The 12,207-nt window shown below is 42.1% G+C and overlaps 1 protein-coding gene across 1 annotated transcript in view; it reads left to right on the top strand.

Annotated features, from left to right (window-relative positions):
• Positions 1 to 12,207, top strand: part of TMC2 (transmembrane channel like 2) — a 74,809-nt gene that overhangs the window by 24,421 nt on the left and 38,181 nt on the right. The window contains exons 5-7 of the mRNA XM_070485667.1: positions 6,779 to 6,869; positions 10,046 to 10,127; positions 10,487 to 10,593. Of these exons, the coding sequence (XP_070341768.1) occupies positions 6,779 to 6,869; positions 10,046 to 10,127; positions 10,487 to 10,593 (280 nt within the window). The remainder of the gene's footprint in view (positions 1 to 6,778; positions 6,870 to 10,045; positions 10,128 to 10,486; positions 10,594 to 12,207) is intronic.

Raw genomic sequence — 12,207 nt, 5'->3', positions numbered from 1 at the left:
AATGGTAGTTATTGTTATTATTCAAGCTTGAACATCTTTTGTGCCAGATACTGTGTTGAGCCCTGAGACATGAGGATGGGGAACAAAGATGCATCAGAGAAGACATTTATTAATGGACAGCATTAATAATGACACAAGGTAGGCTGTGATGTTGGCAAAAGAGCTTCCAGCACCCATGAGTCAGGGATGTTTGCTTTAATCATAGAATTAATTGGGTATATCTCTCAGCTTTGTCAGAAGGCTGATGTCTTAGAAAATTACCAAACTGATTGCTTTCTTCAGAGAGATATGAAGAATTCCACTTCCAGGAAGGTGGAGTAAACATACTTCTCCCTATTCTTCCCCCTAAGTACAAATAAATACAACCCTGGATGTTACATGTAAAGCAAACATAAGAAGGCTCAGAAAGGTGGAGAGAAGAAAGCAGACTACCTAAGGACCTCAGGACCAAAGAAATGACAGGACGTTGAGTTCCAGGGTGTCTTTTTAGCCTTAAAAATCCCAAACTGGATACTGGAGAAGCTGCCCTTCCAGAAACATTGACAGACACAGATAAAAAACGCATCGAGAAAAGTCTGCTCTCTCTTGCCAAAGGACCTGGAAAGAGACATCCTGGCAAAACAGAAAACTCTTAGACGATAACAATGCTATTTCAACCAAACCCCACAAAGAAAAGAACACCTCCACCTCCATCCCTGGCAGCAAAAGCCAAGTGGGAAAGCCTAGATTTCCTCCCATGCCAGGTTACAACATGGTGCCCCCAAATCCCCCACCAGGTGTCAGAGAAGGCCAAGTGGGGAGCAGAGACTTTCATCCCCACAGGGAAGTAATGATCCCTCCCTATCCTCATGGTGTCCGTGGAGGCCACATGGGGAGTCTGGACTTTCACCATCACCTGGCAGTAACAAGGCATCCCTCCCCAGGATGATATGAGCAGAAGTCTGGTGGGGTGCCTGAGCTCCCATCCCTGCTCAGCAGTAACAAGAAGCTCCTACCTGGCCCCAGTGTCGAAGAAGACCAAGTGAAGAACCTAGGTTTCCAGCTGGAAGTAACCAGGCAGTATCCCCCTTCACCTACTGGAGCAGGGTCAGAGGATGGCTGCTAGAGCACAAATTTAACTAAGATCCAGTCTTATAACATAATATCCCAAATGTCCAGGCTTCAGTCGAAAATCACTCTTCATACCAAGAACCAGGAAGATCTCAAACTAAATGATAAAAGACAGTCAACAGATGCTAATACCAAGATGATATAGACATTAGAATTATCTGACAAAGATTTTAAAGAAGCTACCATAAAAATGCTTCAGTGAGCAATTATGAATGTGTGAAACAGAGGAAGAAATAGAAAGTCTCAGAAGAGATATAGAAGATATAAAAAGGAACAACTGGAAATGTTACAAGTAAAAAATACAGTAACTAAAATTTTTAAAAACTCAGTGAATGAGCTCAACAGTAGAATGGAGATAACAGAGTAAAGAATCAGTGAAGTTGAAGATAGAACAAGAGAAATTACCCAATCTGAGCAATGGAGAGAAAATAGTCTGGGCAAAAAAAGTAAACAGAGACTCAGGGACATGTGGGACTATAATAAATAATCTAACATTAGTGTCTTCTCTAAATCCTGTGCCTTGGATATAAAGAGGAAAAAAGGGAGTCCTAGAAGAAGAGATAAAAGAGGATGGGGCTGAAAAAGTCTTCAAAGAAACAAGGACTGAAAATTTCTCAAATTTGGCAAAACGTACAGATTCAAGAAGCTAAACAAACTCCAAACATGATAAACCCAAAGTAATCCATGTCCAGATACACCATAGTCAAACTTCTGAATACTAATAAGCAGTCAGAGAAACAATGCATTACCTATAGGGGAAAAATAATTAGAAGGACAGCAAACTTCTCATCAGAAACCATGGAGGACAGAAGGAAGTGGCACAACAATTTTTTTTTTTTAAGATTGGCACTTGAGCTAACAACTGTTGCCAATCTTCTTTTTTTTTTTCTGCTTTTTCTCCCCAAATCCCTCCAGTACATGGTTCTATATTTTAGTTGTGGGTCCTTCTAGTTGTGGCATGTGGGACACAACCTCAACATAGCCTGACAAGTGGTGCCATGTCTGCACCCAGGATCTGAACCAGCGAAACCCTGGGCTGACGAAGTGGAGCATGGGAAGTTAACCACTCAGCATGGGGCCGGCCCCCACAACAATTTTTCAAGTGCTAAATGAAAATAATTGCCAGTCCAGAATTTATATCCAGCAAAAATATCCTTTAAAAATAAAGCAGAAATCAAGACATTCTCAGATGAAGAAAAACTTTAAAAATTTGTCACCAATAGACCTACCCTAAAAGAATGACTGACTAAATAAAGTTTTCTAAACTGAAGGGAAGTGATAAAATAAGGAATCTTAGAACGTTAGGAAGGAAGAATATGGTAAGAGCAAAAGTGCTGGAAAATATGGATTTTCCTTCTCCTCTTGGGTATTTAAAATTATGTTTAACAGTTGAAGAAAAATTATAACACCATCTAATATGGTTCTCAGTGAACGCAGAGGAAATATTTAAGGCAATTATAAACAGAGCGGGTAAAGGCACATAAAGGGAAGTAATGTTTCTACACTTTGATAAAATATCAGCACCAGTTGACTTTGATATATATACCCAAAACAACTGCTAAAAAGGCTTACAAAGAGAAGTTTGCTGTCATTTTATGCAAAAACATCATAGATAAGTCAAAACGGAATCCTAAAAAATGTTCAAGTAACCCAGAGGAAGGCAGGAAAAAGGAAAGCAGAAATGAAAAACAGAGAGAGCAAACAGAAAGCAAGAAATAAAATAGTAGGTTTAAACCTTAGCAGATCAGTAATTACGTTAAATGTAAGTGGTCTAAATACACCAATTAAAAGACAAAGATTGGCAGAATGGATTTTAAAAATGATTTAAGTACATGAAGTCTATAAGAAACTCACTTTAAATATGATTATATATGTAGGTGGAGAGTAAAAAGACAGCCAAAAAATTATACTGTGCAAACATTAGCCAAAATACAGCAGTAGGAGAGGCTGTGTAAATATTAAAGTCAACTTCAGGGTAAAGAAAATTCCCAGGGATGGAGAGGAACATTACATGATAAACAACTCAATCCACCAAGAAGACATAACAATCTTAAATGTGTATGCACCGAAGAGGTCAGTGGTTTGGGTACTACTGTGTATTAGTTATGCAGTGCTGTATAGTAAATTACCCTAAAACTTAGTAGTTTAAAATAATAATAAACATTCATTATCATCTATGGGTCAGAAATTCGGAAGCAGCTTAGCTGGGCTCATAAGGTTGAGTCAAGGCATTGGCCAGGACTGCAGAAGATCTGACTGGGGCTGGTGAATCCGCTTTCAAGGTGGCTCACTCACATGGATGACAAATTGGCTCTGGTTGTTAGAAGGGGCCTCAGTTTTTCTCTCCATATGGGCCTCTCCATAGGCTGCTTGAGTGTCTTCATGACACGGCAGCTAGCTTTCCCCAGAGGAGGAATTCAAGGAGAAAGTCACAATACCCTTTATGTCCTAGTCTCAGAAGTCATAAACTGTTGCTTCTACCACCTTCTATTCATTGACAGCAAGTTACTAAGTCAAGCCCACATTCAAGGAGAGGAGAATTAAGTTCTACATTTTAAAATGAGGAATGTCAAATAATTTGCTGGCATATTTTAAAACCACCACATGTGGGAAGCCAGGCATTCTTGGCTAGCCTCAACTGTCCTCAGATTGATACGGTGAGGTCTTTAGAGCAGATGCCTCTGCCTGGCTGATCTGAATTTCCACTTAGAATGGGCTCAGCATCTGTTTGATCCCTGTCTCCACAGCTAAAAATGCAAATTGCTTGGGGACAAAGAGAGACACCAAACCAGCATGACCTAGACCACCTTTGACCTCTGGCCACCTCCAACCTCTAGCCACCTCCTTTTGGCCACCTGTGTTCCCTACTTACATTCAGATGTATTCAATATTTCAGCCTGGCTTATACACTCTCCCAACATTCTGCATGGGACAGCAAACCTCTGTCATCAAACACAGGCTGTCCTGTGTCTATTTTTACCTCTGCGTCTCAAAATTAAGTATAATTTTGAATCTGATCTCCTTCACTAGGGGAGGAGTTTGGGAGGTACATCATCTGAGAGAGACCTTGGGTCAACTTTAGAGTGTTCCCATTTGGAAGTCCAAGTTACCGAGCCCCCTGTCCAGGCACCTGGGGGAGCAGAAGTTTCCTCCCATCAGCCCCTGGGCTAGCAAAGAATCTCATCAGCTTCCCACTCCAGGAGCTGCAGTTTCCTCAGAAGGGTAAAGGGTGACTGCCCGCGAAATGAAATTGCTGGACTCACAGTGCATGCATTCACACATTCAATTCTCATAATACTATCCCCATTTTTAGGTGAACACTCTGAGAGGCACAGAGTCCTGCCTGGTTCTCTCTGGCACAAAAAGCCGCACAATGTGCCTCTCTCACTCCCAACAGTAACCACTGGCCACCTTGACCATGTTTTCCAGACTGTGATTTGGGCCACTTTATCTACAGGGAGGGTCTTCGTGGAGGCAAATGTGAGGGGGTTCTGAAGTGCTGTCTGCGGTGTGGCTGCCTCCTAAAAGCCCTTTCTTCAGTAACTTCCTCCTCTGCTGAGTGTTGGAGGGGCCTGAGGGGTCTGCCAAAAGTGACCTTGAGACCCAGGTCCCTAGAAGCTGCCTCAAAATAATGGACTCTTCCTCTCTTCCTTTTCGCTTCATTTACCCCACACCATCTGGTTTGAGGGAAAAAGAGAGGTGAGTTTGTGGGAAGTTCCCAGCTGAAAGGACACTGCCAACAAGGAGGGGACTGAAGCACCTTCCAGAAGTAAGATTTGCAGCAGTTGGGAAGTGCAAGGCAGGAGCCAGTGTTTCCATATACCAAATGCTGTCGCTGGTAAGGAAGACCGTGATATTCTGGATCACAGGTGACACGTTTAAAGGAGTTTGCTGTAAAAATGTTAGTTATTATTTATGTACCTTCGCTGAATCCAAAAAAGTTTACTGTGTCCATCAAAATTCTTGAACCAGATGGACTCTTCACAACAAGTGGTCCTCAGAGCTTGCACCCAACACTGGGCAGAGACCTCTGTTCTGCCGAGGGCTCTCTGGGGGTCTGGACATCAGGAAGAGAAGCATTTGCTGCCAGGTTCAATGGCTCAGGCACAAGAGCTGGCCTTTACTTTTGAGAACTCTCATCTGAAGTCCCAAAATATTAACACTTGGCACACTTAAACTCAAAAACCCCAAGGGCTTACGAGTCTTTGCTCACTCATAAGATTCAGGACGAGGACAAAAATATGAGTTTCATGAAAATATTCTTTGGTGTCACAGAGATGTCGGTAGTCACAGATCACTCCCTGCCAGGACATGGCCTGCCTAGAGGGGAAACAGCGAGCTGATCCGTTATGAAGTACATGCAGCCCAGCTTTTGACCATGGGCTCAGTGAGGCTCCTCAGCCTCATTGATATTGAGACATCCTAGTAATGCCAGCCTCGGATTAACCCCAGGGGAGAATGTGACTTTGATTCCTGTCAGGTGCCCGTACTTGCGCCTTGGAGGTGATGTAGGCATTGTGTAACAAGCAGTGGGGCTGCAGCAACAGCAGCCAGACACACAGCTCCACAATGCCTTCTTCCACTCAGCCCGAGACGGACTTCATTCTTCATCTGCTTGTGTGGATTTATCCAGTGGTTGCTGATAAACTGGCCCTCTGGGTTGGGGGTGGGATAGAGGGAGCCTGATTTGTCTTTTGCTGATTTCCATGGGCTAAGTACTCCCACTATGGCCAATTTCAAGCTATCAGTGGTTTTACAACTGGTTGGCCAAGTTCCTGAATGTTTAACAATCAGTTTTCCGGAGCCAGTCCTCACCAGCTCCAGCACACCCTCCCAGAGTGTCTAACCGACAAACTGACTCCTGTGTTTCTCATCCAAACTTCCCCGGATGTTCATTCACTCACTCAACATTCATGCAGTCCACAAATATCTGCTGAGTGCTGTGTTCACTTTCTATTGCTGCTATAGCAAATTCCCACAAGCTTAAGAGTTTAAAACAGCACTCATTTACTAGCTCACAGTTCTGTTGGTCAGAAGTCCAGCATGGTGTGGCTGGATTCTCTGCCTAGGGTCTCCTGGGGCCAAAATCAAGGCATCAGCAAGGCTGCAGTGCCCATCAGGGATTTGAAGTCCTCTTTCCAGCTCACTGGCTTTTGGCAGAATTCATTTCCTTGTCTTGCTTTCCATGAGGTGTCTTCCAGAGAGGACCAGCAAAAGAAGGTCGAAAATTCTCCTCCTTCAAATTTCTCTGGCTTTCCCTTCTGCCACATCTCTCTCTGACTCTTCCGCCTTCTTCTCTTTTTAAGAGTTCATGTGGTTACATTGGGTCCTTCCAGAGATTCCAAGATAATCTCCCTATTTTAAAGTCTGTAATCTTAATTACATCTACGAAGACTCTTTCGACATTCACGGATATACCACCAGGGGGTGAAGGTCATGGAGACCAAAATTCTGCCTACAGGCACCTGTCATGTACTAAGCACTATTCTTGGCATTCAGGAAACTTCAGTGGACAGAACAGACAAAATGCTCTGCCTTCATGGAACTTCCAATCTAATTAGGGGAGTAAAAACACTCAAGGCTTTCAGCCGTCTACACATCCTCATAGTTCAGATTTCTTTGGGTTAAATGTTAATTGAATTCCTGCCCTTTTTTTTTTTCTAACCAGGGAGGCCCAAGAATTTGTGGAGAAGTATGAAGGAGCCTTGGGAAAGGGGAAAGGCAAGAGACTCTACGCCTGTAAGATGCTGATGGCTAAGGTGTGTGGTACAGAGGCAGCAAACCTGTGGAAGGGCTTGCTCAGCTTCTGAATCTGGGTGACCTTTGCAGGCACCTGCCCAGCCTCGCCATTTATGTCCAGCTCCCCCAGAATCCTGAGCGCAAGGTCCGGTTGACCTTTCCAATTCATCCAGGATTGGAAACCAACTGTATCCTGTCAATTTCTCTACTTTGTCTGTGAAGAACTAAACTCACAAAATTGATGGTGTTAAAACCACTGGGATCTTATTTTTAGGACACACTGATGAATCATCCATTTTTATATAACACCTCAATAATTTTTTAATGTATTCCTTGTTTATTGGTGTCTTCAAGTTTTAACTTTTTCTTGGGGACATTTTGATATTTCATATTTTTCCCAAAATTTGATCATTTCATTAAGATTTTCATATGTATTACCAGAAAGTTGCAGGTGGTGGTCCCACAATTTTTGTAATTACTTTCTATATATGTTGGGTTTAAATCTTTTTTATTCCTAATATTATTTTTCTCCTTTTACAGTTTTAATTGCCAGGCAACTATTTATGGGTCATTTTATTAACTTATCTAGAAACTATTTACCATTTAACAGCTGCACAGTCAGATCCTTTTTTCCCAACTAAGGAGTGTGCTCTGTCCTCTGTGTTTACCTTCCCTTATTGTTTTTAAGATTTTTTTAAGTTTTTTTTTTAAGATTTTTTTTTTCATTTTTTCCTTTCTCTCCCCAAAGCCCCCCAGTACATAGTTGTATATTCTTCATTGTGGGTCCTTCTAGTTGCAGCATGTGGGACGCTGCCTCAGAGTGGTTTGATGAGCAGTGCCATGTCCGCGCCCAGGATTCGAACCAACAAAACACTGGGCGGCCTGCAGCGGAGCACAGGAACTTAACCACTCGGCCACGGGGCCAGCCCCTCCCTTATTGTTTTTAGTTCTTTGTTTTCTCTCTCTTTGCATTCTCTGAAATTTCCCAGGTTTAATGTCAATATCATTGAATCAATTTTCTTCTGTCTCAATTATAATATAATTCTATTAATGAACTTTTAGCTACTTTGTAATCCTTCCATACTTCACCTGTATTCTTTTTTAAATCTCAAAAAAAGTAAAGTGTTATCCTTTACTCTAGAAGCCATATCTCTTGTATCCTATTACAAATGCTGAACAATTTCTCAAAATTTAGTTATGTATCGTAGAGGAAATGCTTTCCAAAAATTTCAGAGAATGGTGTCCCTTTTTCCTTGTTCTGCGTACTATTTCTCAAGCCTCACTGGTTGTTTTTAGTCATTGAGACCCTGATTTCATCCACAAACAGGATGCTTAGCTTGCCTGCGTCTTGTTCGACTGCTGTTTGAATTTTGTTTTCCTATATATAGCTAGGGAGCCAGATGACATGCCCAGTTAGTAACCCGGTCCTGGGGCAGCAGCCACCATCTCACGCAGCTCTGAGGAGGGGAGATGGGGCCTCCCCCTGCCCACGCTGCAGCGCAGTTTTCTGATTCTCTAAACCAATGAAGGATAAGAGCCTCGATGCAGAGCTTTTCCCTGGCCTCCGTCTGCCTCTGCCCCTCTCCAGGGCATCACTTTCCAGGCCAAGATGCCCATAGCCTTGAGGTTGTCAGGTGGCTGCCAAGTGACCAGCTGGCAGGCTGTGTCTCCAGGGGCCTCACTTGGCAACGTCCGTTCCCTCTTTTGGCCCTCAGCCTTGCAAGTGTATATTTTGTACTGATTTTATCAGCACTCTGACAGGGAATCCATCTCTCGGGGGAGGACTCACATTAATAAAGCTTTTCAGACTGACATATAAAACCAGGTACCCGATTATTAATTTACAAGGAGAAATAACTGATGCAAGAACTGGAAAATTTGAAGTCTACATCAGCAGTGCCTTTCATTTTTGATAGTAGAGTTAGTTATACGGGAAGCTAAAGCATAATTCCAATTCCAAGCTATTAATTTGCAATGAAAAATCACTGCCATAGAAACCAAAATACTCACAGCCCAGGTGATGGGCAAATGCTTTACTTATAGACAAACCCACATAGGAATCCAAATAAGCCAAAGATGACTTTTAGCACAGAATCAGAACTAGGGAAGGTAGATGAAGCAATGGGACCGGAGTGCCCAGTGTCCATCACCGGCCATTCCCCACATCCCTCCCTTCCTCTCTTAGGGATATCTTTGCCGTTATCGTCAACTAGTCTTTTGTTTATCGGTTCCTCTTCTCCTCTGCATCTGCGACCATCTCCCTCTTCTGACAGATATTTTTCTTCCTTATATAGTAATCACCCCATCAGGATATGGTCAAAGCCTTCAGGTCTGGAAGCCTGTCTGAATCCTTCAGATAAATTTTCCCTTTCATTCTTTAATGAATTTACAAGGGAAAGTCTCATTTCCTTCATGACCAAGTTCTTAGGAGAACTTTGTAATAATAGAAACTGATTTTAGGATCGTCTCCCTGCTATCTCTTGGCTGGCTTCTGTGAATTGCTTAATTCCAAATGGATTTATTTCCAGGGGGTAGGGCTGCTGGAAATCAGCCCTTTCAAGACTTGACAAATTTTCACCCAGCCAGCAGACAGACAGCTACTCAGGTTTCTGATTGGTACAAACTCTGCGTGTTGGAGCTGGGAACAGACCATGGAAAGGGGCAAAATGCCTTCCTAACTCCTTTCAGAAAAAAGCAGGCTATTGTTTCACCAGGAGAAGAATGGGAAGCCGTGGGCTGAGGTCTCTACCAGCTCCACCAGCCTTATAGTTTAGCAACAGTTCCTGTCAGATTAAGGCACGTGGCTGTCTGCCAAACGTGGGTGTGAGAGTTGCAAGATTTCTTTTTTCCCTTGAATTTGTGTTTTAAGACAAAGGACGTTGCATCAGCAATTGCTAACCCAATTTGACCCCCCAAACCAGAAATTATACACAGAATCTCTAAGTTCATGTGTAAACTATCCAAACCTGAAATTTTATCAGCACTGTAGACAAATGCGAGGTATTGCTGTTCCCCTGGCTTCTCTCCCATCCACGTCTGACTTCGGCAGCCTGGGTTTAACACCTCCAAGATGGCAGCCTCACCCACAGGTGGATCTCATGTTGACACATCAACATCAACACGTACCTCCAACGTCCCCCTCCAGGCCCCCATGCAGCATGTTAATGAACTGAGGATGTTACCTGTCTAATTTCAGAAATGGGTCAAGTTTAAGAGAGACTTTCATAATTTCAAGACTCAATGTATTCCCTGGGAAATGAAGATCAAGGACATCGAAAGTGAGTATTTTGGTGTCACTCTTTTTCATTGGTTTACTGAAGAGTTTTCCACAGGCTTAGATTGTGTTCAGGTGATTAGATTATTTCTTAGGTTCTGTTGTATAAAAAAAAAAAAAGGGCTTTGGACTAGTCAGACCAAGATTAAAATTGTCCTTCACTTTCTGATTGTGGGAGCTAAGGCAGATTGGTTAAGCCTACATTACCTCAGGTTATTTATCTGGAAAAAGAACATGGAGATCAGGATGTCCGTTCCACAGACTGGGTTTCACAGATTGAATCCATCACATGCATAAAGTGCTCAGTAGTGTTGACTTCCTCCTTCTGCAATACTTAAATTTCACCATCTTTTCTCTCTTGAGGTCATTTTGGTTCTTCAGTGGCATCATATTTCATCTTTCTCCGATGGATGTATGGGGTTAACCTCGTCCTTTTTGGCTTAATATTTGGTCTCATCATAATCCCAGAGGTAAGAAAAGAACTTCTATATCTTTGGATAGTGTTGAGGCTCAGCATGACCACCGTCTTCGTTTATGTTAATCAAATACTCTCTGTTTTACAAAGAACCAATCACTGATTTGAAATTCTATTCTCACATCAATTGCCCAGATAGTTCCGCACAAAGAATGGAACCAAAACACTTGTGTTTCTAAATTAGGAGATGGATCCTACATTTTTCTACTTTTCATTTTACTTTAAGATCATTTGAGAGTTAATATCTCAGTGAATTTTTTTCTTTTACTCTGAAAACAAAGAACAGAATGCATTATATCATAATTTATTACCAAAAAAACCTTGCATTTGAATAGCGCTCTTCAGTATTCTCCCAGACACAGTCTTATTATGGATGTAGGTAGATGCTTCCTCATGGATGAGTAATTGAGAGACAAAAAAGGAATAAACAAATGGCTTGTGCAAAGTTACACAATAAATTTGTGGTGAATGAGATGCCAGGTCTCCTGAGTATTGGCCTGGGGTCTGTTCCAAGGGTGCCTGTGGTCCACTGAGCGCTGAGCACACTGATTGCTGCAGTCCTGCCTGAACCTCTTAGTGCCGGTGCCGGGTACGCGAGAGGATTTACTTTAACAGCTTTGAGGGTAACGATATGTCTTCATCTAGTATTTTCTTCCTTCCAGGTTTATTAATTGGTTCTATAATACCTTAGTGACCCCTATTTTATTATGAATGGTTCCATGAGCATATTGGAGTCCATTCTATCTGTAATTACATCCTTGGGAAACTTTTCTGCACATCCACTTTTCAAATTGAAAGACTTCCACCGAATGTGAATTAAATCAGACTAGTTGGAAGATGTGGATGGTGTATTGTGATAGTGCTTGGCAGCAAAGTAGTTTTACATTATTTATTAAACCATTGAATTCTTTTCTACCTTACCTAAAAAGTGTGCTTAAATATGTCATTAACTAGCTTTTATACTCCTTTATATTCACACTTGGAGATCAAGGGTTATGAGTCCACTTAGTTTTACATATATTCTTCAGCCATTATCACTCTCCAACCTAGAGATAAGGATTTTTAAACTTTCTAGTAAATTCATGCAAATGCCCTTGCACCAAATCTGGTTCTTCCCAAGGGGAAAATATTGCCAGAAGCTAACTGGAAGTTTCACTTCTTCCTTCCATAGCCAAGGAAATGTGAGTTTTCCCCGGTAGCTACCAGATTTATTTCCATGAAAAGAGAATATATTTAAATACTCAAGCCCTATGAGACATCACTGGAATTGTGCTAGACAGTGGTCCCAGAGGCTGTCTTCTTAGGTAGTTGAATAATTTTAAGGACACTGAGGTTTTTTTCTTTAAGGAAACATTAAATTTTGCATAATTTATGTAAAGTGCTATAATTTATAAATATTTCACATGGGGGGAACATTCGTTTGAAACAATGAAAGCTGAGTGATTGGTCCATTCCAATGAAGCAGCCTAGACCTGAACTGTCCAGGCAAGAGTGCCTTGACTTGATTGGTTGGTGACTTGGAAAGCCATACTGGAGTAGGGTAGGGGAAAGGAGAGAGACGGACAAACAGACAGGCAGAGAGGGCTGACTGGAATGAGGAGCCCCGGGC

Source organism: Equus asinus, chromosome 15 (assembly GCF_041296235.1).
Source record: "Equus asinus isolate D_3611 breed Donkey chromosome 15, EquAss-T2T_v2, whole genome shotgun sequence".
In the NCBI taxonomy this organism is placed as follows: Eukaryota; Metazoa; Chordata; class Mammalia; order Perissodactyla; family Equidae; genus Equus; species Equus asinus.
Note: the sequence above shows the minus strand (reverse complement) of the source record. Positions and strands in the feature narration are given on the sequence as shown.